At 40.9% G+C, this 25,341-nt stretch overlaps 3 protein-coding genes across 6 annotated transcripts in view; 2 read left to right on the top strand and 1 right to left on the bottom strand.

Annotated features, from left to right (window-relative positions):
• The window catches only part of igf2bp2a (insulin-like growth factor 2 mRNA binding protein 2a), a 51,314-nt gene extending 41,476 nt beyond the window's left edge, over positions 1 to 9,838 (top strand). For 2 of the 4 annotated variants that reach the window (XM_065962174.1, XM_065962177.1), the window contains exons 10-16: positions 1,214 to 1,351; positions 1,853 to 1,921; positions 2,649 to 2,771; positions 3,238 to 3,312; positions 3,523 to 3,654; positions 3,829 to 3,942; positions 4,992 to 9,838. In XM_065962174.1, the coding sequence (XP_065818246.1) occupies positions 1,214 to 1,351; positions 1,853 to 1,921; positions 2,649 to 2,771; positions 3,238 to 3,312; positions 3,523 to 3,654; positions 3,829 to 3,942; positions 4,992 to 5,090 (750 nt within the window). In that variant the 3' untranslated portion in view covers positions 5,091 to 9,838. The other 2 variants (XM_065962175.1, XM_065962176.1) reach the window with 2 other exon arrangements.
• On the bottom strand, positions 9,824 to 15,284 carry tmem41aa (transmembrane protein 41aa). Its single transcript, XM_020651149.3, has 5 exons — positions 15,002 to 15,284; positions 13,383 to 13,533; positions 12,653 to 12,814; positions 11,780 to 11,918; positions 9,824 to 11,113 (listed from the first exon to the last, which is right to left on the bottom strand). Exons 1-5 carry the CDS (start codon positions 15,166 to 15,168, stop codon positions 10,896 to 10,898), a joined length of 837 nt encoding a protein of 278 aa, XP_020506805.2. The 5' UTR covers positions 15,169 to 15,284; the 3' UTR covers positions 9,824 to 10,895.
• A 1,268-nt stretch (positions 15,285 to 16,552) lies between these two features.
• ehhadh (enoyl-CoA, hydratase/3-hydroxyacyl CoA dehydrogenase) lies at positions 16,553 to 25,193 on the top strand. The gene is made up of 7 exons (XM_020651179.3): positions 16,553 to 16,751; positions 17,660 to 17,763; positions 18,224 to 18,399; positions 18,725 to 18,836; positions 19,406 to 19,510; positions 22,552 to 22,893; positions 23,250 to 25,193. Exons 1-7 carry the CDS (start codon positions 16,678 to 16,680, stop codon positions 24,500 to 24,502), a joined length of 2,166 nt encoding a protein of 721 aa, XP_020506835.2. The 5' UTR covers positions 16,553 to 16,677; the 3' UTR covers positions 24,503 to 25,193.
• The last annotated feature ends 148 nt before the right edge of the window (positions 25,194 to 25,341 follow it).

Raw genomic sequence — 25,341 nt, 5'->3', positions numbered from 1 at the left:
TGGTTAAATTGTACCGGCTGGTGCGAGCAGATCTGGCACCTGTCGGGCCTGATCGTCAGCTCCACTGTAAGCAGTGAGGGCCATCTAGCGTGACACTGAGGATATTACACAAAGCTTTCTGTGCAACAAGGAAGCGGAAAGAGATGGTGTCTCGCTTCACGCTTATGAAGCCACAACAGATTACTGGAATGAAAGAGATTATTGTGTCCGTCATGAACTTGTCTATAGAAACATCTATTTCTCTGGAGAAAGGAAAAAACTTCCTGTTTCCATCATTGTGACAATGCTTTTTACCAGATATGTTTTCTGGGGGTTGTGTTCAGCTAAAGAAGACGGGGATTTTCTCCATCATTCAATCACCTTAAGCTTCATCGTAACTTTAGAATTATACAATTTGAAGATTTAATTTCTCACTGTGGAGTTACTAAATCCACTTTAGAGTCACATTTTAATGTAATGGATTTAGTGTTAGTAGTCGTGTGAGGTGCTTTGTATATTTTATTATTGTACAGCATTTTAGCCAACTCTGGTTGTTTTTAAATGTTCTTCTTCAATAGAACTGATTTGATTTAGTAAAGGAACATTTAAAAGAGCAACAGTCCAACAGTTTTTAAAATCCTTTTCAACGACTCTGTGAGTTTTTTATTCAGTGCATCAACTTATCTTAACAGAAAATCTTTCTTTGGTAATTATAAATCATCAATCAGAACTGTTTCTGAGTTCATACATATTGCAGGACAGAGTGACACACATTTGTGTTGTTATTTCCTGCTGACATATAATTACTGTAATTGTTTTGGGCAAATAGCTTTCAGCATGTGAAAACCTCAGAAAAAGCCTCCATTTATTTGCTAATCTGTTCATGCTGATAAAAGCCTCTGTGAGCAAGTGACTTTTGGTATATATGGATTAGAAAAAATAAACAAAATGACCTTTTTCTGTCTTATTTGAAATAATTTAATTTTAAATCTGTTTTTTTTTCCTTTACACATTTCTTTGTTCATCTTGTAGAACTTAAATGATTTGTCTCTATTTTCACCCATTAAAAAGAATCAGTGTGTTTTTGAATGTCTGAGTGTTAAAGACAAATCAAATTTTCAGTTAAAATAAATGAAAAATAGAAATTGTGAGCCCTCATTAAATCCTGAACTACATCTTTATTCTTGCAGTTTTCAAATCGTGTCTTAACTTTTGCCTCTATTCTTTGGCATAGCAACAGGCCAACCTGATCCCGGGCCTGAACCTTAACGCTCTGGGCATCTTCTCGTCTGGTCTGCCGATGATGCCCCATGCTGCTGGACCACGCGGTGGAGTGCCCCCTGTGGCACCAGCAGGATACAACCCATTCTTCGTGAGTGCACTCCTTCTTTAGCATTCCCGCTAAGCAAAAGAACGGCTTGTGTGCACACTGTTAAGTGACTTCAACCCACCCGGCATAGCAATGCGCTTCTCCTGAAGGGATCAGCTTTGACTCGATAAAGCAATTTGTTTTCAGCACACGGTAAACCCGGCTCCCCCTGAAGTGCTTTTAGGAAAAAAAAACACAATACAGTGTTGACTCAGGTCTTCCTGCACACTGGTGTACACAGTTTGAAACACACAGAATTCCCCTGTCTTCTCCAGAGATGAGTCAGTTTGTCTGTTAAACAAAGTCTCCACTCATCGCCCGAGCCAAAGTGGTGTGAGCCAGTGTGCGAGAATGTCTTTGCGTGCTTCATAGAAAACAAAGTTAGTGTGTGATTCACTAGGAGTTTATGCCCCGGCAGAATTCCCCTTAATAAGAGTTTTAAATGTGTCTGTGTATATGAATGTGTGTGACTTGTGCAATCTGATTGGTCTGCTTCACTTTCAGAGTCACTCTTCACATCTCAGCGGCCTGTACGGGGTTCCTCCAGCAAGTGCCATCCCCCACCAGCTTTCAGTACGTTCCCTCAAATTTGCACTACAGTCAGTGTTGCCATGGCGATAAGAGAATTAGCCACAAATTTGTGTTGTTATTTCCTGATGCCAAATAATTACTGTAATTGTTTTGGGCTAATAGCTTTCTTCATGCAAAGCCCTCGAACAAAGCATCCATTTTCTAATCTGTTTGTGCTGATAAAAGCCTCTCTGAGCAAGTGACTTTTGTTACATGTGGACTGGACTTCTAGAGAATAAAACAGATTTAAAGAGAGGATGCATAAGTATCAGAACATGATTACCTTTCTGTATGTTAACCAGCAAGTCTGGCATTTCTCTGTACCATCTCCCAGTCACCCAAAAGCACAGTTATTTAAGGAAGGCAGTTCTTTTCAGCGCTGAGTTGCCCTGTGGCTCGTGAAAATTCACTTTATAAATCTGGAGTACATGAGCAGTACAAGGCTAAGAAAAAAAGACACGGGGCAACCATCAGCCTTAATAGGAAAGTTTCCGCTCAGATGCAGCCAGAGCGGGATGTTTACTCAAAGAGAAAACCCTTGAAGAGAGCTCAATTTAGCTTCCCTTTGCATGTGCTGTCATTGTGTTGGCTGCTCCTCAAGTATCTGTCTATTCAAATACAGATATTTCAAACTATTTTAAGCCGTTCTGATTGTTTTTTTTTTTCAGTCACTGTCAGCAGAAGTGTTTCAGTTCATTTGTGGTTAAAAATATTTTTTGGTCTTTTTCAGCAACAGGCTCAAGAACAGGAGGTCGTCTACCTCTTTATTCCAACTCAGGCAGTGGGGGCCCTGATCGGCAAGAAGGGCCAGCATATCAAACAACTGGCCCACTTCGCTGGTGCCTCCATCAAGGTAGGTTTATCACTGTCAATACAGAGCTGACTTCAATTACTTCAGGGGAAATAAGAGGGTTAAAGTGTGTGTCACGGGTGGGTAGGCATCACAAACAAACTGCATGTTTCAGATCTTCTCACTGATTGTTGAGGTGAAGTAATCAGGTTTGATGTCCATGTTTGCTGAGTCAGCAGCCTTGCATGGACCACAGTTGAGGATGTTAGTTATTCATGGTCAAAAAAAAACAAACAACAAAAAAGGGGGATGACTAGCAAGGAGAGAATTTTAGAAAGCCCCTAAGGCTCTAAATAGATGGGACGGCTGCTCGGTGTGTTCATGATAATTGAAGAGGATTCACTTTGTCGTAACAGTCGGCAGACTTTTCAGCTAAACCTCGCTTTTATGAATGAACTGATAACAGAGCAGCTTTAGAGCCTCTTTTTTCTCCATATTTGTCGCCATAACATGATTGTTTGTGTGTCAGATTGCCCCAGCTGAGTGTCCAGATGCCACTGAAAGGATGGTTATTGTTACTGGAACCCCAGAGGCTCAGTTTAAGGTAAAAAAAATAAATAAATAAAAATACCCAGAAATGTGCTCATAAAAAATGCATCAAAAAGTAATGATTTCATATTTCAGCTGTATGTAACGTGCTAACGATTATTTAATATGTCCTGTATTGTAGTAAACAGAAGTGGACCACTGTGTCCCCCCCCCCTCCCCCATTTCCCCAGTCTTTCCTTGCCTCATACCCTCCTCTCTATTCCAGGCCCAAGGTCGGATATTTGGGAAGCTGAAAGAGGAGAACTTCTTCTTAGCGAAGGAGGAGGTCAAACTGGAGACACACATCAAGGTTCCCTCCTCCGCAGCCGGCAGGGTCATCGGCAAAGGCGGCAAGACAGTAAGTGGAACTGAGTTAAAGCCAGTTGCATTTCCTTAGTTACACCAGTGATTACAGTGAATCACACAGCACCTTTGTGTGATGTTAGGGAGTTGTGTTTGTGTGTTTTCTAAGTAAAGGCTGGAAGGGAAATTACAATCCGCTTACAAGCAGTCTTTTTTTTTTTGTTTTCAGGTAAATGAACTGCAGAATCTAACAAGCGCTGAGGTCATCGTGCCGCGGGACCAAACTCCAGACGAGAACGATGAGGTCTTTGTGAAAATCAATGGGCATTTCTTTGCCAGCCAGGTAATAAAAAATAATAATAACTTGTCGACTAACACGTCTGCTGTCAGTTATTTGGCCTCTTATCAAATACATGTACCCTACCAGATATGATGTAGCCAATACAATAATGTACAATAACTATTAATGTTTATAATGTTGTGGGAATGCCCCCCGGTGGCCAGATTCTGAGGGATGGTTGCCCTCAATTTGTATACCTGGAACTACATACAGTCTGAACACATGGGGCTAAAGAGGCAACTGTGGAAATGTGGCAACATCTCTCTGTACATCTTAGATGCCTTTCTTAGCTGATCCTTTTTTGGGGGCGTTTCTTTTTTTTTCTCTCTCACTCTTTTTTTAAATTGTCATTATGCAGTAGAGCTGTTATTTATTTTTTAAAGATTTATTTTGGGCTTTTCGTGCCTTTAATGCAGAGAGTGGACAGTGGATAGAGTCGGAAACCAGGGAGAGAGAGAGCGGGGAATGACATGCGGAAAGGGGCCACGGGTGGAGGCGAACCCGGGCCTACCGCTCGAGATGAGAGTTTCAATACATGGGACGCGCGCCCTAACCATTGTGCCACCAGTGTGCCCCAAGCTGTTTTTTTTTTACATTCATACTTCTTACCTGTACCTGTGATTATCTCTCTTTAGTTTTGTATCAATGTGTATTATGTTCCTATCATAGCCAAAGGTGTTTGTTATTGAGGCTAATTAGACTTCTGCTGGCTTTCTCGTATTTCACATATCAGCAGAGCCTTCTTCATGAAATAATAAACAACTCTATCCAACGATGATGGACTTGTGGATGAAGACAAATTTGGCATATTTCTTTGTTTTTAGCACAATTCACACAGTACAGCTCAAGCATGTATTAATTCAATCAATCATTACAGAAGGAACATTCAAACAAATGTAGATTTTTTCCCCCTGATGTAAAACCCCCTCTTCTTGACTAAATTGAATTAAAATGTTTCATTTTTCACATTGTTCAGCATAATCTTATATCACATTGACACATTGTCATGCATTAATTAAGAACTGGTCCTGGATGCGTTTTCTCTCCAACAGACTGCACAGAGAAAGATCCGGGAGATCATTCAGCAGGTCAAACAGCAGGAACAGAAGCACCAGCAGGGCGCCACCGTGTCACCGCACCACTCCAAGTGACCAGCCGGGCGGCTCCAGCGGGCACCAGCCAATGAATGTAGCCCTCCCAAACAGACAGAGGCCTACCCAGACAAAAAGGCCAAGGCCAAGGGGGACATGCAGGGCAGACCAGCAGCACCGGGATCAAAACCAAAGAACTTCACCAGGAGGGAAACACGTGAGAGCCAAAGGCTGAGGGCATTGTGTGCACTGCCAGCCCTGTGAGAGCAGATGGAGTGGGAGAAAAACCTGTACTGATAGAAAATAGGAAAAAGACCAAAAAAAAAAATAATAATCTTAAAGTAAGGCAGAAAAATGGCAGAGAATTTGGGGAACTGTTTTCTTTACAGTTAAAACGGTCAAATGGAAGTAGTATGTTGCCCTGCATAACGTTATCTCTTTAGTTGGACTAACATAGGCCTAACAAATGGATAAAGAAACTGTATTAACATGAGCGTATATGAGGCATTATGATTGGTATTTTGGGTTAGAATAAGAGCGAGTGACAATGGACACCTCTCACAAGAGTGAGGGATATTAAAGATTGCAAGATTAAATATCATTAGCAGTCTTGATACAGAGTAGAGAGTATATTAATACACACTGAGAGTATGCACTGTTATTTTTCTATCCAAATGACAGTTCCACTTGGTGTAGTTTGAACATTTTGCTTGTTCCAGAGATTGATCAGGCTGTTGCAGCCAAATAAAGCAGTTTCCGTTTTTTTTTTTGTTCCCAATATAGGCCACTGAAATCAAGAAAGAAAAAAAACCCCTATAAGTAAATATGGTGAATGAGTCTTTGCAACAAGCCTGTGTGTGTGCCAACGCAAAAGATAACGTCCCTTTGAAACATCTCTCACCATTCATACCTGACGCTACACTTGTTTGTGTTTTTTTTTCCCCTTTTCTTTCTTTTCTGCTTCACTTTCTCATCACTCTCTCTCATCTGGCATCATGGTTGTTTAAATAGGATGAAAATATGTGTTGTCAAGTATCTCTTTTTTTCTCTGTAGCCTTTTGACAACATCCAAGAGACTGCCACTTTCGCTCAGCAGAGGTTAAACGCAACAGAGGGATTTATTTGTATCAGTAATCTGGTATCACTATCCTGTTCTGTACACTAGAATATATCTACATTCATACTTGTCCTGATGTGAAAACTAAAAAAAAAAGGTGTCTTTGAAGGCATCCTCCTCGACGGTCAGAGCAAAAATTGACGTCTTAAAAAAAATACAAATTGGTGCACCTTTGCTTGTTAGCAAGCAACCCCTCATTGTGAAAGCGCACCGACACAGCACTCTGCCTTATGAGGACTTCATGAGGGCCAGGACAGGTGACAGGGGCGGGGCGGGGCGGGCGGGGCGGGAGGGTGCATAATTGTGTGTGGAGTGGTAGTGAGGAAACATTTTTGGGTTCGTGGGTGGGATTTAATGGGCAGGTACTGTATGACCTGAAGTGCACACACAACTGCAAACGTGAACCGCAGCCGTATTTGGCTTTAACCCTCTCTCGTCAGGGAGCTTTCTAAAAACGGCATGACAGCTGTGAATGTACGATATGCAGCCTTTTTTAGAAAACTGTCAACCCTGCCATGTCCAGCGAGGCCTGGTCAGAGGCACAGACACACAGATTGTCATTCTCACTCTCTCTCTCTTTTTTTTTCTTTTCTTTTTCTTTTTTGTCTTTTCGTGCTTTTTATTTGGAGAGCTGGCCGACCGCTGTGCGAGCACGCTGGACACGCAGGTCCTGGTGTCCCCTCTGTGCGTCACTTTGGAGACCATGGGAGCTTGTTGCCTTATTTTGTCACCTGTCAGAAAAAAAATCACCCATCCATCAGCTTCATCTTCCAGACGCAAGGTTATTGCCAATACGCACAGCTTCCTCCGTGTGTGTGTACGTGTGTGAGTGAGTGTGCATGCATGTGTGTGTGTGTGTATATATATATAAAAAGAGAGAGTAATATTTATGAATCTATTTTTTTCCTATTTTGTGATGAGAGCTATTGACAAGAAACAAAAAGAAACAAAGTCCTTTTCTTTTTTCCTCAGTGGGACACTGCCATATTATTTTGAAGGGAAGTGTTTATTTTCTTGAAAACTAGACTATGAATAATAATATAAAGAAAAACCTGAAAAAATAGGAGAACAGTAAAGTGAACCAACGCATTAACTTTGGTCAGGATGTGAACAGTGCGCATGTCAGTATTGTGATCTACCTCAGGCTTCAGGGTACCTCAGTCCAATCTTTCATTTCCCCTTTTTTCCACATTTTGTATGCCTTGTTAACTGATCATTTTGAGCGTTTTTAATTTTCTTTTTTAATGAAAACAAAAAAAAAAGAACAAGATCTAAAAGTAAGCTCTAAACTCTTCAGGTCCAGCCGACTAGGGAAACTTTGTCAAAATCGTAGTGAACTTTGGTGGACTCTCTCTGCCTGGGCACCATAAAACCTCTTAAATAAACGAGTCAAAGGATTTCAAAGTCAATTTCTATTGCTAGAAAGGAATGAAGAGCAGGATCTTAGGGGTACATACCTGCCCGAAGTGGTTCTGAATGTGGATGTTGTGTACTGATTTCACCATCAAAGAAAGAAAAAAGAATACAGAAAAAACTAACCAACTGTACCTCCTGTTTTTTTCCCAACTGTACCTCCAGGTTTTTTTAGACTTTAAACCTAAATGAAGTTTATTCACTTGTGTAAAAAAAAAAAATATATACAAATTTTTTAATAACCCAACCCGATCTTTACCAGCTCTGTTAGTACTCTGGGGTTGATTTGAAGAACAACACAAAGCTGCAAAAATACACTGACAAGACTTTTGAACATGGTGTAAAACCCTCGTCTTCTGTGTAGAATGTAGAACAACTCTAGTCTAGTCGTTGAGATGTCACTGTGTACGACAAGATAACTGTATATCTGTAAACATGTACAATAGAGTCACGCATAAATTCTGTCTCTCTAGAACACTTACAAGTCTGCACCTGCATTGTGACAGATGGTGGGAGAAGTTTAGAGCGTCACAGCTTCCCTCAAAAATGACCTCTAAATGGTTTTCTCATCGATCTACCGATTATTATTTTTCTTGTTTTGTTGTGCTGTAAATTTCAGAATTACCTCTCAGAATTCAAGGCTGACTTTAGTTACTAAAACCAATGTAGGGCAAAAAAAAAAGAAAAGAAAAAAAAGAATTAAATGAATGGTTTAGTGAAAGTTTGTGTTTGTCTTTGGAGTTCTTGTAACTGTTGAGAGCTGAATTAGACTTTTATTTTATTTTTTCCGAGGGCAGACTTTTGTCATCAGATGAGGTGGATCATTTTTTGTCCCAGTGAACACAGACTTAACAGTGCTTAAAAATACAAATAATCAAAAAGGTCTATCAAACTCACACAATGCCTGAGGCCTTTTCAACAAGCCTCCCCACAGCCAGTACAGTACCTCATACTGATGACGACAGCTCGCCGCCCACACCGGACTCCTATACCCTAAACCTTACCTGTAAGAATGCAGTACGGCTCCTTTTGACGGTCTGTCTTGCTCTTTCAGGGCAGGTCCTGGAGAAAAAAAATGGCTTTTCACGGTCGCACTGTCATTTGTAGTTTGTCACTCATGGTTTGTTTTCCGGTCTGGAGTAGTGTTTAGAGCGGGTTTCAAGTTGAGGCTCTTTTTTCTTGCATTGCAGAGGACTCTTCAGACCCCTCTCCCTCTCTCTCCTTCTTCTTCTCTGTCTCTCTCTCGTGTTTTTGGCTCTAAGGTTCGGTTTCACTGTGGTGTTGTCAGCACAGCAATGGCCAATCACAATCGGAGGTTGAAACTTGTTAGGATTAAAATGATTTTTTAAATTACCAAGCATTGGTGTTTCTAGGTTGTGTGGGGTGTTGCTAGACATTAATATTCAGTACAAGAAAAAAAACACAACCACACACATCACTGCGGGTGTACTGTGTTAGTCATATCACATGGTGGTTGGATAGCATAGGCTTTTTTTTCTCCGTTTTGTTTTCTGTTGATCTGGCTTTCTCGTCATTTACACTGATTTAATTATGTAGTCTGGGGCAGTAGCTGGGATTCTTTTGCTTTAATATTCATTCCTGTTAGATCTCTATCAATAATACTAGCTGTTAAATTGTGGTTGAATATCCTAGCTAGGATTTTGAGCAGATTTGGGTGTCAGCACAGCAAATGAATTATCTGTGACATGCAAAGATGGGGATCGACAGTATCCAGGTTTGATTGAACATTTTTAAAAAGCTGATAAAATACACGTTCTGCTTTTAGGACTGAAGCGAAAAGAGGGCATTCAACAAACATCCAAATATTGCAGCTCAGCTGAGGAAGGATTTAGATAAGTCTGGTCAGATGTCTGCAGAACCACAGCAGTGTTTTTTGTCCCGTCTTGTTTTGAAATGAGAAAACACAAAAGCATTGCATGAGACTGTTGTTCCAGTGTGTACTACACTTCATAAAGCACTAGACTTTCAGTAGTTTTACATGGATCCTTTTCTGTGAACTGATTTTCACGATTTGGGAGATTAATTTTTGTTTCCTCAGAAGGTCACAACCCTCAAGTCCTACATTTCCCACGGGCCAAAAGGTCCCAAACACCTCAAGGTAATCAGTGACTGTGCACTGGACAGACATATGATCCATTATTGTCACATCTGGTGGATCCATGCCTTTCTGGTTACAGCCATGCTGTTGTTTTGAGTTGTGAGTGAACTGTATTGCTGAGCAACCTGGATCTGAGCAATAAAGAACATTTGAAAAACACATGTTTACTGTTGTTTCAAGTCTTTTTTTCACCTCTTAAATGAGAGTAATCATTTGTGATCAGACATAACACAGATGTACAAGCAAACTGTGAACAACAACACATTTTAAAATGTCTGAGAGATCTGACGCAGCAAACCTTAATCCACATGAAGAAAGAGTTTAAAAATAACACTCTGAACAATGGAGGGGTTGTTGGAACAGTAAAACAAAAGACAAAAGGACTCAGGGAAAGACAGCAAAGAGAAGGATTCGCAGCATGAATTTGGCCTCACACTACCTGAAATAACTTCCCGTTCATTTTTATACAAGGATTCAGATTATTAGAAACCATGACCCAGCAGAACAGGGCTTTGAATTGTTTCCTTTGGCAGCTTCCTGAATGTCATCTGAAGGTCAAACTCTAGTCCCTAAATTACACAATTTGAAAAAGTTAAACTCTGAAAAAAATGTACAAAATTCTTCTTAAAGCTCAGAATTTACACTCAATTTACAAAATGCAATTGTCAAACAAGAAAAATACAACTTTGAGTTGTATTACATATGCTCCAATCATCATTAGTGTTAAAGTTACAAACACTTCCCATCGATCCAATTCATTTGTGAGGCTGCTCGTACTTCCATAACCTTCCCACGTGTCCATGTTGGAGGTAGAAGTTTGAAACAGAGTCGAAGAATGCACAACAGGCACTTGAACCAATCACATTTTACACTGAAAAAGAACAATAACAGCAAAACAAGAATCCAAGTGTCCTTAAAATCCTTCCCTCTGTCCCTGTTTTTTGTACATTCAGACATCTATATACACTCACTGTGCAGGCTGAGCCCACAGCAGTTGTGGCACAGAGACACCAACACTTGGTAAAAACAAAACACTTGGCTACAAATCCCGCTGCAATCCCTCCTTATCTCCACATGGCTCCAGAAAAATAAAGCCATTCAGAAAATTAAACCCTTTACACACACGAGTGCACAAAGTTCTTTCTCAAGAGTCTCCACTTTAAATACATTCAGTCCATTCAGGAATCAAATGGAATAAATACATTTCCAGAACAAATCACTTGACCTTCTTGTCGTCGACGCCTCCGTTCTGTTGTACGTCCAGTTTGAGCCTCTTCTGACTGAAGCGGCGGATAAGGGCGCCGGGCAGCAGAGCCATGCAGGCGATGGCCAGCAGCTGCAGGAGCCGCTCCCAGGAAATCAGGTCGTCCAAAGACGACACCTCAGACAGCATGACGCCTGTCTGCACGCAGATGAAGTTGTATGGAAGGAGGCCTACCAAAGCAAAAAAAAATAATAATTAAACCATTCTAATTATAGGGCTTTCACACTTGCTCAGAACTTCTAAAATACTTGTAAAGTTTTTGGGTTGAGATGCATGTGTGAACGCAGACAGCCAAATTTCTCACTCGGACTTCACCCGAGGTGTCTCCTGCCAGCACTAGAGTTATTTTTCTGCAAAAAGTCAGAGTGAGCTGATGTGAGAGCGGAGCAGGATATAAATCAGGAGAATTGTCCTCGAGCGAATGGGAGAGGGTGGTGACATTTATTCCCTGCGATCGGTGCACAACCAGATTGTATTCATGTGACCGGTACAATCCTCTGCACGTAATTCTGCTGCTTTATGTTTCTGTTCTCCACTCTTTAGTTGATATTGTGATACTACACACAGCATTCACATAAAGGCTTATATTCTCATTAGCGTCATATAGCGGACTCTGTTGCTTAGGGCATATGTGAAAACGGCTTTTGCATGCCTTTTTACTGTGATTTGTGGAAAATGGACAAAAATGACTTTTACTTTTCTAGGAAACCCAAGAATGGAAAATGTTCCCTGTGGTTTTGATTATGAGTGCGGGTACAGGTCTGGGGAGAGTGTGTCGTTCATCATTATCTGACAGCTCTGACAAGCTGTCGATCAGGTGGTGCGTGTTTGCTTACCAATGAAGACTGAGCAGAAGAAGAAGGTGATGGGGATATTGACGATCGGGGCGCACATGTTCAGAAACCAGTTAGGAGACATGGGGAAGAATCTCAGGAAGAGCAGGAAGAAGAACAAACAGTCCTTGTTTTCTTCAACCTTGCAGATAGAGAAGAGCAGTTAGAGAAATACATTTCAATTCGTCAAGAGATTTTTGTTTTCTCTCTCTCTCAGATAACAATGTTATGACACGTGTTACTGACACTGTTATATTAGTAAGACGGCCAATGACAATGTGCCTTGTTCTCTTTCAGTCATCATTTGAGATGCAGATTTATTTTGGTGAATAACAATGCAATACTAAATCTGCTGCCACCAGAGTTACAACTTTGGACAGTTACTTTACTTACATTTTATATTGAAATGGTTCAGTTCAGCTCCTGGATATTGAAAGTTAACCTTTCTTTTATGTCAGCAAATGTATGAAAACAGATTCATCATCTTCACTAAACCTCACCTCCTGTTCATAGAACTGCCATATCTCCTAAAATGTTTAAGATCCTTGACAAGCATGAACAGATAAAACATGTAAAAGGTATCACTAAACATAAAAAAACACTTCAAACAAATAATCACATTTTTTTATTAGGCCCAGAATTTAAGTTGGTATCCATAAATATGTATTTACAATCATTGTATGTGAGCAATAGTTGTGGAAACTGAAGGAGAGATTATGTGGGTGAAATCAAGTACTATCAGGGAATATGCAGAGTCAGCATTTTGCAGGTTTTTTTCTCTTTAAGAGTAAGGTCAGGAGGTGGAGTTAATCCTCAGACCAAAAACTGGTACGTTAAAGTCTGAACATCGCTGCAATGATTAGATGTTTCTCTCACCTTCCTTTGCAGCACGGACACTTTATCAGGGAAGAGGTTAATCATGTATTGTTTTCCGAAGGCCTGGGACAGGAGGTAGCACATGGTGGAGCCCACTGTGGTGAGCACACAGGCAAGCAGCAGTCCTTGATATGGTCCAAATATAGCTCCTGCTAGAATATTCTGCACAAAAACCACAAATTGGAGAAGGCTTTTGGTGAGTGCACACCATCACTACATGTGCAATGATACGCTCTCACACAGATCTACTGTATCTTTTCTCACTATCTAACAACAGTTTGAAGTGTAAGACACTTGGTGTCAGGCGCTTTAACCAGTATGCGGTGTGTGATGTCTTCTCTGTTCTTCACACACACTCATGCAGATTAAGATAATGTGAGTGAAAGAGAAAAGCTGTCACAAAAGGAAAGTTTGACATGCCTTTGTTGTTTGAGCTCGCTGAATATTTTTATCCCTTGCTGTGTGTCTTTGAAGACGAGGCTCAACACATCAAGGTCAACGCCAAGTCATGTTCCCCTTAAAGGAGCTCTTGGTTGCATGCCTTTTCTTTAAGCGTACCAGGCAGGCATGACAGATTTCTTAGCACACTGTATTCAATGTGTCCAATTTTCAGCCTATTTCAACCCAGAACATGAAGATCAAAATCGCTCTAGATCTGTTTGAACATATCTGACATCTATTTGTTATCCAGCAACAACTAAGAGAAATGTTAAAACTATTCTTATCTTACCAGGAATGAGGATCCAGGAATGGCAAAGGACTGCTTGTAGAGATATGCGCTACAGAAGAGCAGCAGGACGTATCCAGTGTGCTCTCTCTTGTAAAACTGCAGGAGCTCAGCCAGCTCCCTCAGCTCCTCCAAGTCTGAGGGGAACTTTAAACTGCAACAACGTCGAGAACATTCATACTTTAGTTATGGATGGAAACTTGGTAGGTAAATATTGCCATGTAGTAAAACAGCTGCTAAGAGATGCAAGTTGATGACATGTTTAAGTTGTGTTTAATAGACGAAAACACAGCGGTATTCGGAGATTTTAAATATTTATGACATGTTTTATCCCAAAGCTAGTTTAGGAGATTTCAGAAAAAATAATCAACAAACTATCTGATGATTTATCTTTGGGTACTAGAAGAACACAAAGTGTAGATGAGACTGTCTCACTTCTTCATGTTACGCGTTTAATAACATCGAGACAGGCAACGAAGTCACACATGTAAATGTGCCAGATTTAGCGATGCAGGCTAATTTTCATCTGCAGTCCCTGGCAGGTTGATGACATTTAAGAAAACATTAAAGAGCATTCAGGAAAATGCAGCACAAAAACATAGACACAAGAACACATAAGCATAACAAATAAAACAACACAAGTGTCAGTTAAAACAAAATATATACACATGGAAGCAATTGATAAAGCAGCACACAGACATAAAATACAAATGTGTAACATATAGCACATTTAAATACAGACAAAAGCACCATGCACAGACAAGGAGCATATATAATCACAGACGAGGAGCATATATAAACACAGACAAGGAGCATATATAAACACAGACAAGGAGCATATATAATCACAGACAAGGAGCATATATAATCACAGACAAGACAAGGAGCATATATACTCACAGACAAGACAAGGAGCATATATACTCACAGACAAGACAAGGAGCATATATAATCACAGACAAGACAAGGAGCATATATAATCACAGACAAGACAAGGAGCATATATAATCACAGACAAGACAAGGAGCATATATAATCACAGACGAGGAGCATAAGCACACAGACTACAAGTAAAGACAAAGTACATTCATCCAGATTATGACAGCATGTCTGATTTTTGAATAGCCATTGTTTTATAGATTTAGAAAAGGATTTCAGAGATGTGATGTTCCTTAGTTTTGTGGGTATAGTATTCCATTATTTATTTCTTACTAGTTGCTACATCAATCACTTTGAGGTAAAGTCAGGTGAATTACTCAGTTTTATTCATCAGCTAAAAATATGGATGGGTCTGCAAGGTATCACTTTTCACTGGAGAAGTTAGTTTCAAAATGTATTTCCATCAATGTGAGAAACAATCTTGTTACAAAGCTAATGCATATTAGTTTATGGGCAAATTGAACGATATGAAATACTGCACAGTTATCTTATCACTTTTGACGTCAGAAAACTGTTATGGTCCTTGTTATCTTTTATGTATCAGATGGTTAGAGTAGCAGCATGCTAACATTAGCCTTCGTTCTCGACTCCAACGTTAATGTAGCACACAGTTAAATGACTTTGTAGAGTGACTAATGTACAATAAAAGAAAGAGGTTATCACTCTCTAAAAGCTCATCTGACCTGCTGGGCTCCTCGGAGCTGTCAGCTGTCTCCTCCGTCCCCACATGTTGCCTCTCTGCAGCTGGACGAGGACTTCGTCCTGGTCCCGCAGGAAGGTAAAGGGACAATGAGTACAGGTATAAGCTGGCTGCAACAACAACAGCGATAAGTCCAATAAGTGAGCGCATATTCCTCACTTTGTTAGCCTGTTCACGGCTTCACCTCCTTGTTGTCGGGGAGAGAAACAATGGCCAACAAACGCTGCTTCTTTCTCTTCCTCTTCTCCGAGAGTGACAGCAGTAAGAAGCCTCAGCGGTGTCACAGCGCCCTCTAGTGGAGGAAAGTATCTCCTACAGCCCTGTCCACTCCTCTGGTTCATTACACACCTGTGCATACATTATATTTTTTTAATTTTCAAACCCTCTAATTAAGTATTTTTTTGTAATTACAATCTGAAACTGCAGTTAGAGGCAAGGCAAGTTTATTTATGTCGCACATTTCAACAACAAGGCAATTCAGAGTGCTTCACACAAGACATCAAAAGCATCATGACAGAGGAAAGAAAAGAAACATTAAAATAGAAGATTTAAAAAAAGAATTATTAAATCTGAACATTTGTTCAAATAAAAATAATTCAAATGAAATTAGTTTAAATAAATAAAGTAAAAATATAAAAACAGTTAAAAGTTACAGTGCAGAGTAAAAGTTTAAAATCTTATTAAAGCTGTTTAATGAAAGGCAGCTGTAAACAGGTGAGTCTTCAACCTGGATTTAAAAGAGCTGAGAGTTTTAGCAGACCTGCAGTTTTCTGGGAGTTTGTTCCAGATATAAGGAACATAGAAACTGAACGCTGCTTCTCCATGTTTGGTTCTGACTCTGGGGACAGAGAGCAGACCTGTCCCAGACGACCTGAGCGGTCTGGATGGTTCGTAATTAATCAGGAGGTCACTAATGTATTTTGGCCCTAAACCATTAAGCGCTTTATAAACCAGCAACAGGATTTTAAAGTTTATTCCCTGACAGACTGGGAGCCAGTGTAAAGACCTCAGAACTGGACTGATGTGATCCATTTTCTTGGTTTTGGTGAGGACTCTAGCAGCAGCGTTCTGGATCAGCTGCAGTTATCTGACTGATTTAGGCAGACCTGTAAAGACACTGTTACAGTAATCAAGACGACTGAAGATAAAAGCATGGACAAGTTTTTCCAGGTCCTGCTGGGACGTAAATCATCTAATTCTTGATCTGTTCTTCAGGTGATAGTAGGCTGACTTTGTAACTGTCTTAATGTGGCTTTTGAAATTGATGGCAAATTTGCAGCTAAAAAAAAATTTGCAGTTGGTTGGTCGCCACCAAATACCTAAAATAAGCCACATCAAGGCCGAATTTAGGTTAATAATATCTTTAGGTCACTGTCCTATTTGAATTCAAAGATTGTACATAATTGGTCGATGATCATATCAAACACTTCAACTAGACTGGACTTGCATAAACATAATTTAGTGTTCTTTTAAACTCCGGTCCAAAAGGGGGCGGTAATACTTCGAGTGGTTACCATCAACCACCAGCAGGAAAACAGCAACCAACTAAAAGTGTGCAGTAAAAGTGTGCGTATCTTAGCAGACTGAAGATACAAAGTTCAGTTTGCTGCACTGAGCACCAAATAGAAGTGTGACAGTCTGAAGTACTTTGTCTGAACAATGACTCAATATTCTCGTGTTTCCGGCTCTGTAGGCTTGATTACGCTCAAGAATCCTCCTGTCAACCAGCTCAGGTGAGATAAACAAAAACAATGCACAACTTGTCATGCACAAGAAGTTTACACAAGTTTTTTTTTATTTTTTTATAATGACAAGTAGTTTAAAGTGCAAACTCACGTGTTAGTGTTGTTATGCAATGTTATTTATTTAGAGTAGCCTCGTAGTTAAATAACTTCGGGATCCACAGGTCACTTTAAGCTCAGTTGCAAGCCGTGCACCTTAAGTGACATATTCATACAGATATAAAACTTTCTTTATGATTTCTACTGATAACGCTGGGCATGGCTCCGTTTCCTTGGAAACAAAGGTCTTTATATGTATGATGCACTTCGACCCCCAGCATAAGTACCATTGAGATTTTACAATTAAAAAAACAGTGAATTGATTCACAGAATATGATGCATCACATTATATATAGTTGCAACAAACGTGTCATGAGAAAAGGGCCATAATTACAATACACTGAAAATCATCCTGCAAAAAAAGTGATTTGCTTTTGATACTTTCTGCACATTTTCTAATAGTTCATTTTTATTGCAGTTCTTTGTAACAATAAGTGCTGTAGCATTGCAACAACAAACCAAGTCCTATCCGCTGGTTTAAAAAAACTGTACTGAAGAAGTTAGTGGTTAAAAGACAGCAAGCCTTCAGCCTCACTGAGATTATAAAAAAAAAGAAAAAAAAGAATTGGGTAATAATTAACCTTGAGTTCACCCTGTCCCAGAAGTCACGATGAAATTATACCATAAAACAATTCTTTTTTAAAGATTACATATGAAAATGAATTTAAATTTGCAGAAGAAGGAATATTGTCGCACAAAGGTTTGCACTATAGTAAAGCTCGTAGAAATATTAAGAGTAAAAAAAAAAAGGGTTTAACTTCAGATATATTATAAATCCAGTATCATGTTTTTTACCACAGTGCCGTAGTGAGGCATGGCATTGTTGACACAGTCCAGAAAGCACTCAGTGACCCAAAGGTGAAGTCTGTGGTCATCTGTGGACAGAATGGGATGTTCTGTGGAGGTGAGGATGTGTTTATCTTTTCTTTTTATTTTCTTTACCTTTACAATGGATACCAAACCTCTAAATTACCTTTTTTATTGATAGTTTCAGATGTAAACTGTCCCCAGTGAGCCTTTAGAGATTTGAAAGATTTACTATTTTCCAAAGACAAAGGTCTGTGATAATGTTTAAATTCAAACAATGGCTGCATGTACATCAGACACAGTTAAATGTTTCCCTTTAGGTCTTCTCCAACATTAAGAACTAGTGTCTCTCTGCTCCTCAGCAAGAGAGCATGGCAGTTGACTTCTAAAGTAATTCAACACTTTATTGCTGCTCACGTTGCTCTTGAATTGGATCGAACTTGTGTATCAGCATAAGCAAACATTTTGTGGTACCAGATGCATGTCATACTGGAAAATGCTGTTCCTGTCTTCCTGACTGAACACCTTGATAACACCAGCATTTTTTTTAATTACAGGGGCGGACATCAAAGAGTTTCAGACATTGGCAAACATGAGAGGGCCTCCACTGATACCGATGATCCACAGCATCGAGGCTGCAGACAAGCCAGTGGTGGCTGCCATAGAGGGAGGCGCTTTCGGCGGAGGCCTGGAGCTGGCACTTGGCTGTCATTATCGAATTGCACACTCTAAAGTCAGTTCATGCTTCTGATCTCTCCTCGCCTCCCCGTGTCACTGTCGAGCTGCATCAGTGTCTAACTGACAGTGTTTGCATACATGGGGCTGTTCATTCAACTGCCATTAAATGACTTACATAGTCCAAAGAAATGGGATATGTGAATTATTATCAATTAATTAAATTCAGCACATGTTTGATGTTTTTGAGATTATCTGATATTGTTATGTAAGAACTTTATTGTGTTCACCGGCCAGAGAGCGCTTCACGTGTTGATGTCATGCATCCCATCACTGCTCAGCACCTCCCATTCATCTAACCTTGTGACTCTGTGTCCTTTCAGGCCAAAGTTGGGCTTCCAGAGGTGACTCTGGGTTTGCTGCCAGCTGCGGGAGGAAGCCAACGTCTGCCAAGGCTCATTGGTGTCCCAGCTGCCCTAAGCCTCATCACCACAGGTAGCAAAGACACTTTAACCTTGCCTGGTCAAAACAGAGTTGACAATGTAAGTCTTTTAAGTACCAAACAACATGCAGGAGGAAAGTCTCAATAACATATGAAGAGATCACTATCCGTCACAGTGTTGCAGGTTGTCCATATCTGCATTTTGTGGTGTTTTAGCTCTTGTTTAAAGTGAATGCTACTTACATATTATAGTGATGAAAATCAATTATTCAGAGTGCCTTGGAAGAGCTGTTGATTGTATGTAAACTCTGACCCTAGCTTCTGTGACACAGAGATCTGTAGTTTCCTCTGATGACCAGCAGAGGTCAGCATGTGTTAGTGAAATCTGTCTCAATGCTAGAATATCCTTTTTTTTTAAATTCATGCTCGATCTGATGTTCTTATATTAATAAAGGCAAACTTTATTATTTTCAATTTTTAGATTATTCGATACAGTTTGGCATTTGTATTGAATGTGTTCTCACCACAAGGCCTGCTTGACAGCTTGTCATTCCTCATTTAACAATTTGAAATGTCACATGTCGCCCATGTAGACCCCTGGTGCCCTTTATGTCTTTCACAGGCCGCCATATTACTGCTGCTGAGGCCCTGCAACTTGGATTAGTGGATCAGGTTGCTGATCACAATACTGTGGACGCAGCTGTGAAGTTTGCCCTGAGTGTTGCAGGTGAGACGCAAAAAAAAAGAAAAACTGATGACACAAGGTACCCACTGGTGTATGATATCACTCACACTTCACCATCTTAAATTAGCTCCATGAAATGAAGAGAAAGTCCACGCAGTGCAGTTATTTTGGGCAAGTCGGACATGAAGAAGTGCCAACATGTAGGTTGTGGAAGTCAAAAGGAAGCAGAGAACACGGCAGGCAGATCCTCCAGCACCGATGTCATGAATGTTTCATGGCTCTGTCAGATGTGCTCTGATGTCTTCACTGCTTTTGCTGTATTATTCAGGAGGGAGAAAGGGGACAAACTTTCCTAGAATATTAATATTTGGCCCTCGCCAGTCATTTACAAGATGAGGATTTCCCCATGCACGTGAATCAAACTCATTTACTCACTGAATGAAAAGCCAAAGTGTGCCATGTCCCTGCAGAGGCGGGTTTCTCAGTCTGTGTGAAGAGTAATCCATTCAGATATGCTACATTGTAAATGCAGACAGACATCACAAGTATGCTAAAATCACATTTTTCCAGCAGATGAGGATCTAACACATATCAAAACAATGCACAATCTTGTACAGGGGATAATTTAATCAATCACAAACAGTTGAAAACTACCTGTATACTGTTTGTTAATGTAATTATTTTAGTGGAGGGGAAATGGCCTTGCTTTCTTGTGGAGAGATGAAACTAATGCTCAAAATGTCACCAGCACCACTGTTGATATAATGACCTTAGCTTGCTTTGAATAAAGATTGAAAGCAGCGGGGAAACAGCTGACCTGGCTCTTTCAACACCTACTTACCACATGTTAAGCGCTTTATATGATACTTATCTTTTGTTAAGTAAAAAAAATGTGAAATTAACAAGTTGTGGTGTGCTGTGAGTTCTTGTAGGCTACTTTCTATTTCTAGCTAAGCTAGCTGTATCCCCCTGCTAATGCTCTTTATTCAATGCTAAGCTAACTGTCCTTTAGCTTTAGTCGTGGCTTTAGCTTCTTGCTTTTGGCTATAAGACTACTGAAACCACTTTTCTTATTCTTTGAATATTTATAGGGAGAACATGGGGAGAAGATGTATTTTGTTCAGCCTTGTTTTAGTGAAGCGCTTTATATACAAGAACCTTTGATGTCTTTGCATGAAATGACAGGTTGACTTCAATGTAGGTAGCGTGTTACGTGCTTCAGGGATGCCAACTTGTAGTTTACTCAACATTGACAACTCATTTCTACTAAATCAAGGTAGATATTGTTTGAAACCTGCCAGTTTGTACCTGATATTGCGCCTTTGGCAAACAGTCAAACTAAATCTGTACAAAATTCCAAACAGTCAGTTTCCTGAACTGCATGGAGAACTAAATTTTGCTGTCTAAAAATGATTGCTGTCTTTGGCTTTTTACAAATGTTTTTTTTTTTCTCCACACATCTCTGCCAAGATGACTTTGAGTGGGTGAGAAAGTGAGTGTTGTTAGTAAAGCTGAGTCTTAGTGTGAGTCAGACAGAGAAGTCGACAGCATACAAAATGGGATATTGGAGGAGATAGGAGTGAAATCTGTGGAGGTTTTTGACAAGTACTCAAGACTAAAAGCTGATTAGCAGGAGATGGAGAACATGCGTCTCACTTAAAAAACCAAGTGTGAATGTTTGCCACACTGGGATGCCTTATTGGCAAGTCAGACAGTGCAGAGTAGTTAACATGTGACAGGTCAGAATATGCAAAAATATCAGCACTACTGATGCATGTTGCAAAATGACATCCCCTTGAACCAGCTTTACACCTTTGTAAAGCTGGTTCAAGGGGATGTAATTTTGCAAAATGTATTTTTTTAAACATAAACTGCTGCACATGTTCAAGATTCAGGATTCAGTTTCTGTGCTCGTGCAGTAACACACACTGCACACATGTACGGATTGAAGTCTCTGCTGGTGACGAGATTAACTTTTTTACCCCAGTAGTTGCAACATCTGCCCGCTACATCTGTCAGAGGACAACCAGGCTTTCCACTCGCTGCACAACAAATCCATCTACACAGCTCAACCATTTACAGATTAACTGCTGCAATAATGCTCGGCTAAAGTACATTGAAATCACATTGCAGAGCCACGCAGCATCTCATTAACATTTCAGTGGGGACAGAACGTACATTTCAGTGACATTAAATGAACTTCTCCTTCGATTCTTCTTTCGGAATATATTTTGATACATGCTTAATTAACTGTATTGGACAACATTGTTTAGTTACTGGACTAAGTGGAGATCACAGATCAGATGTGGCTGCTGTCTCTTTAAGCTTTGCCATGGTGACCCAGTTTCTGGCCCAAACCCACGGCTGAGTGTAATTCAGTAGAGCTGTGAAGGATTCTGACTACTCTTTCATGTAATCATGTCAGATGAGACAGGAATGGGAATTAAGATGCTTTTAACAACGCTGCTAACAAGGTTTTAGCAAAGTGGCCTCCTTCCTCACTCCGCTGTTTCCGGGATTAAATCGCAGAACACAGAAAGTTTGATGTTGTTACCTCCAATATGAAATCTTCTCAAGCAGTTCCACCTGGAAAAAAACTGCTTTGCTATTGTACCTTCGCTCCGAGGCCTAGGAGTCATAAAAATTCAATTCCATTTGCTCCATTTGAGTTGGAAATGTACCAACTATTCTGCCCTGAACCAAATTGCAACTTTTCATTCCGCTTCAGATCAGTGTTATTCAAGGTGAACTGTAACAGTGTGGCAGCAGAGTCCCTACCAATTATCTTGGAAATGGTCTGTCAAATCACTCTGCTCTTAGAAGCCGCTAAAATATCTAGTGATCGAGTCGCCAATTATACACAGACTGAGTGCCGGCTGACAAATCAGAGAATGCGGCACTAATGGCAACTAGGAGGCACTTATAGTTCAGAAAATAAAATAATGCAGGAGTAAGTGTGCAGAAATGTCATTCCAGAGCAAATGTTTGATTTAACATAAACTTTTAACTGGCAGCAAAAGTCAGAGAGCTGCATTAAAGGGAGTTATCCCCCTGAGTGATTTTCTTCCATGTTTTCCTTTAAGGTCAGTCTTTGGATGCTCGTCGTATAAGCAATTTTCAGTGTCCACCTGTGCCGAATATGGATGCTCTGTTCGAGGATGTGATGCAGAAAGTGCGGACGACTGCCCGCGGGGCTATAGCACCCATTGCATGTGTGCAGGCGGTTCGAGCGGCCGCAACGCTGCCGTACACTCAGGGCATGCAGCGGGAGAAAGAGCTGATGGCTACTCTCTTCACATCCGGCCAGGCCCGCGCCCTGCAATACTGCTTCTTTGCTCAGAGAGTGGTCGGGAGGTGGAGCATGCCCAGTGGAGCCCGCTGGGACACGAGCAAGGGCAGGCCTATTCATAAAGCTGCTGTCATTGGTGAGAGCTTTGGACTTTTCATTTTATTTTTCTACATTTTCAATTAAAAAAAAAAGGAAGTTGGCTCCGTGTGGCATCTCCAAATACACAGTGGAAACTGTGCCCTCATTTACAGTTCAGCTGGGTGTAAACGCATGAACTCGCTCTCTCCTGCAGGGAGGATTGGATGTATGACAATCTGGATATGTGAAGCTTAGCTGCTTGGCCATTAAAATTTCAAGCTTTAAAAAGACTTTGTGCTGCCTGGCTATAAATTAGTACACAAAACAACATTTTCTTTGACTAGCCTGTCCTGTATATTTACTTGGTCAGTATTTCTTTATTTTTAACCAGATTCTGATTTTTCTGTATCTAAGGTCTGGGCACCATGGGGAGAGGCATAACAGTGGCACTGGCTCAGACTGGGTTGTCTGTGGTGGCGGTGGAGACCCAGGAGAAGCAGTTCATGGAGGCAAAGAAGGCGGTATCCAGCATGTTGGAGCGAGGGGCTAAAAGAAGTGGGAAACCTCTCGCACATGGTAAGATCACATACAGCCAGAGCCTGCAGGCTGTAGCAGACGTGGACCTGGTCATCGAGGCTGTGTTTGAGGACATGGGCCTGAAGAAGAAAGTCTTCCAGCAGCTGTCTGCTGTTTGTAAACCAGGCACCTTCCTGTGCACCAACACCTCCACTCTCGATGTGGATGAGCTGGCCTCCCAGACCCACCAACCTGAGCTGGTGGTGGGGATGCACTTCTTTGCTCCTGCCCATATCATGAAGCTCCTGGAGGTGGTGTATGGGCCGCGCTCTTCTCCTGAACTTGTAGCTGTTGTCATGGAGCTGGGGAAGAAAATGGGCAAAGTCAGTGTGGCCGTTGGCAACTGCAGGGGCTTCGTGGGGAACCGCATGCTTAAGCCATACCGTGACCAGGCGTACTTCCTGCTAGAGGAGGGAGCTACACCTCAGTTGATCGATCAAGCGCTGGAGGAGTTTGGTTTCGCAATGGGCGCGTTCAAAGTGTCCGACCTCTCTGGGCTTGATGTAGGATGGAAGGTGAGGAAGGAAGAAGGGCTGGTGCAGCCTGGTGGGGGATCAGGGAAATCAGCCAGAATCCGAAATGGTGTCAGGTATAGTCCTCTAGGAGATCTCATGTGTGAGCAAGGAAGGTTTGGCCAGAAGACGGGCAGGGGGTGGTACCAGTACGACAAACCCGGGAGTCGAGATGCAAGGCCTGATCCCTGGATGCATAGCTTCCTGGAGGAGTACCGAGCCCGCCACGGCCTAGTGGCACGCCGCATCAGCAACCAGGAAGTGCTGGAGCGCTGCCTTTACGCCATGATCAACGAGGGCTTCCGCGTCCTGGAGGACGGCATAGCCGCAGGACCAGAAGACATTGACATCATCTATGTCTTTGGTTACGGCTGGCCCAGGCACCGTGGAGGTCCCATGTTCTATGCCAACATGGTGGGGCTGGAGATTGTCCTGGAGAGGCTGGAGCACTACGCCCAGGCTAACCCTGACATGCCCACCCTGCAGCCGTGCAGCCTGCTCAGAAAGCTGGTGGCCAGCGGGAGCCCACCTGTCAACAAGTGGAAGGAAGTCATCAAGAACGTCCGAAGCCAGCTTTAAATCTCCAAACATCTAACAATCTCAGCTTTAATCACTCGATTCCTTTCCAATGATGATCTTTAACTGTGATGAATGCTAAATGAACTGCACTCAAATTGCACTTTTGGATAAATAACAATGATAATTTTTCTGATACTTATCATAGCATCTCTGACTGTGAGCTGACTCTACAGTTTATTATCTAAACCCATAAAATGGGATTCAATAGATACCTCTGATAAAAAAAAAATGTTTTTCTAATGAAGTTTAGGGTCTAGTATACTCTGCTGCAAGATGCTAATGAAACTTGCAATGTAGAATAAATAATAGTGTGTAATAGTGTACGTCAGAGGGTGTTCAAAATCTACAAAAAAATAATCTAATGCAGCTTCTATAGTCCTATGAAACACAACACATTTTTCAAATTTAACAATGTACAGAAATACATGGACAAGAATATTTTGTCTTTGTGATAACATATTTCAGAGGAAATCTCAAGTTGAATCTTTTGTTTTTTAATTTAAAAAAATAATCAGCACCAACATAGCAACATTTGGATGCAAATGATGTCATTGATTTTCCTATATTAGGATTGTTTGCTTGTTTGATTGTATTTGTCTGCTTTCCTAATGTACAAACAATGCAATATAAAGATCTGTACATTACCTACATTTATCATCCAAAGTCTCAATAAACACATTTATAGACTCAAGCATTGGTTATTTTGATTGATTCTCTCTGTGAAGAAAGAACCATATGTGCAGAATCACATTTGTTTGTTTCTTTGACCTTTACTCAGGTTTCGGTTGGTGGCATTTTATTCTAATTGTTTCATCAAGCAGAATTTCTTGTCAGGATTA

The sequence above is a fragment of the Labrus bergylta genome, chromosome 13 (assembly GCF_963930695.1).
Source record: "Labrus bergylta chromosome 13, fLabBer1.1, whole genome shotgun sequence".
Classification (NCBI taxonomy): domain Eukaryota; kingdom Metazoa; phylum Chordata; class Actinopteri; order Labriformes; family Labridae; genus Labrus; species Labrus bergylta.
Note: the sequence above shows the minus strand (reverse complement) of the source record. Positions and strands in the feature narration are given on the sequence as shown.